The 2,151-nt window shown below is 43.6% G+C and overlaps 1 protein-coding gene across 1 annotated transcript in view; it reads right to left on the bottom strand.

Moving 5' to 3' along the window:
* Positions 1-1,651, bottom strand: part of LOC103604527 (ATP-binding cassette sub-family A member 9-like) — a gene marked incomplete at its 5' end in the record, with an annotated part of 18,407 nt that extends 16,756 nt beyond the window's left edge. The window contains one exon of the mRNA XM_008589102.1: positions 1,532-1,651. Within this exon, the coding sequence (XP_008587324.1) occupies positions 1,532-1,651 (120 nt within the window). The remainder of the gene's footprint in view (positions 1-1,531) is intronic.
* Positions 1,652-2,151: the final 500 nt, after the last annotated feature.

Here is a 2,151-nt window from a genome sequence, read left to right as displayed (position 1 = left end):
GGACCGGGACCGGCAACGGGATCGCAACCCTCGGTGTTGCTCCCGCACCTCGCTCAGCCAGTGAGCGGGAACCGGTCTGTATGTGGGATCCAAACCCTCGGCGGGAGTGCCGCCGCGCTTCCCAAGTGGCGCACTACAGCAGTGCGCCACCGGGCCGGCCCCAACTAAGCCCACTTTTGCTAGGCTTTTTTGTTGACACTTTCACTGGAATCAACCTTGTTAATGTCACCAATGACCTTCACATAGTCAAAGCCGACGGTCTCTTTTCAGTTATCTTTCCAGACCTGTCAGTAATTTGATGGTTTAATCATTCCCTCCTCCTTGAAACATTCTTTATTGCCATCTGGCATATACCTTTATACCCTGATACTTAAACGTAGGAGAGTTTCTGAGAGCAGATTTCTGGCACACAGAAGTCTGCCATCTCTGTCTCCTAGCTCTCCGGTTCACCCTCAAACTAATTTGTTAATTCCTCTTCTTCCCAAACTCTAAATTTTGGAGTTCAAGGTCAAGTCCTTGGCCCTTTTTTCACTTCTATCTGTGCTCACTTTGTAGGTTATATTATCCAGTCCCACAGATTTTTAATACTGTCTATAAATGGATGAATCTCAGGTATTTAGCTTTAGTCCCAGTCTCCACATAATGTCACAATGAATTGCAGACTCATATATCTAACTGGCTACTTAACATTTCTCTTTGTGTGTCTTTTAGGAACCTGTTATGGCTTAAATGTTTGTCCCCTCCAAAGCTCATGTTGCATCTTAATTCCCAATATGATATTTGAAAGGTGGGACCTTTAAGAGGTTGTTAGATTATGAGACTCTGTCCTCATGAACAGATGAGTCCATGCATGGATTAATGGGTTAATGATTTACTGGGTTATCAGAGAGTAGACTGGTGGCTTTATAAGGAGACCAAATGAGCACGTAAAAAGGTTCTTGACACTCTCGACATGTGATCATCTGCACCCCCTCAGGACTCTGTAGAGAGTTCCCACCAAGAAGAAAGCCCTCCCCAGATGTGCCCCTCGACCTTGAACTTCCCAGCCTCCCAAACTGTAAGAAATAAACCTCTTTTCTTCTTAAATTACCCAGTTTCAGGTATTCTTTTACAAGCAACAGAAAACTGACTGATACAGAGCATTAAACCTAACATGTCCAAAACTTAAAACGGAGACATCTCTTTATTCTCCCAGTAGAGTTCTCAGGAGTGAGAGTTATCAGGAAAACTACAAAATCCTACTACCCTGGAGTTTTCTTTGATTTTCACAAGCCAAGGCAGGGCTTCCTACTGAATGACAATATACTCTTTGCCACTGGTAAGGGTATTGGCTTCTCAAAGACCGAAATTTCATGGAGCGCCGCCGCGCTTCCCAAGCGGCGCACCATCCAGTGCGCCACTGGGCCGGCCCAAAAGACCGAAATTTCTAACTTCGCACAGCTGAGGCCTCTACCTATATCTTCGCAATATTCAAGGATTTTTCAAGTGACTACACATTTTATGACCTTAGGACAGGAGTGAAATTACTCACCTCAGAAAAAATGAACAGAGAGCCAATCAGTGTGAAGGGCGGTACTAACAGGGTGGTGAAAAGTAGCCCTAGAAATCCGTACTGATTTAGGTCAGTCGCAGCTATTGAGAAGATGGCGATCTAAAATAAAAGCACAGACAGCACAGTGTCACTAAAGTGCAATAATCTGAGTTTTAGGATGTCTTCCAACAGGGTGGGAATTCATATTGTAAATGTTTAATTTCCAATTTCATTCCCTGGGCCAGTATTGCCATTATTTCATTTTCATTGCAACATGGGATTGTGTCACAATTCTGTATTGAACTGTTCGTGAATTTTTAAAGACACAGCAGTGCTCCTCAGACTCAATGAGCTTACAGATTAGCTGGGGTTCTTGTTAAAATTCAGATTCTGATAAAGGATTCTGAGAAAAGGGTTAATTATTACACATTACTCTGCATTTTTTTTTTTCACTTCAAAATAGGTCATAGCCCCCCTTTTAGGTTTAAGCATCCCAGCTTTTTTTTTTTTTTTTTTTTTTTTTTTGTCTTTTTTCGTGGCCGGCAATGGATCGCAACCCTCAGTGTCGCCCCCGTACCGGGCCGGGGACCGGCAATGGGATTGCAACCCTCAGTGTTGCC

Source organism: Galeopterus variegatus, unplaced genomic scaffold (genome assembly GCF_000696425.1).
Source record: "Galeopterus variegatus unplaced genomic scaffold, G_variegatus-3.0.2 Scaffold5209, whole genome shotgun sequence".
In the NCBI taxonomy this organism is placed as follows: Eukaryota; Metazoa; Chordata; class Mammalia; order Dermoptera; family Cynocephalidae; genus Galeopterus; species Galeopterus variegatus.
Note: the sequence above shows the minus strand (reverse complement) of the source record. Positions and strands in the feature narration are given on the sequence as shown.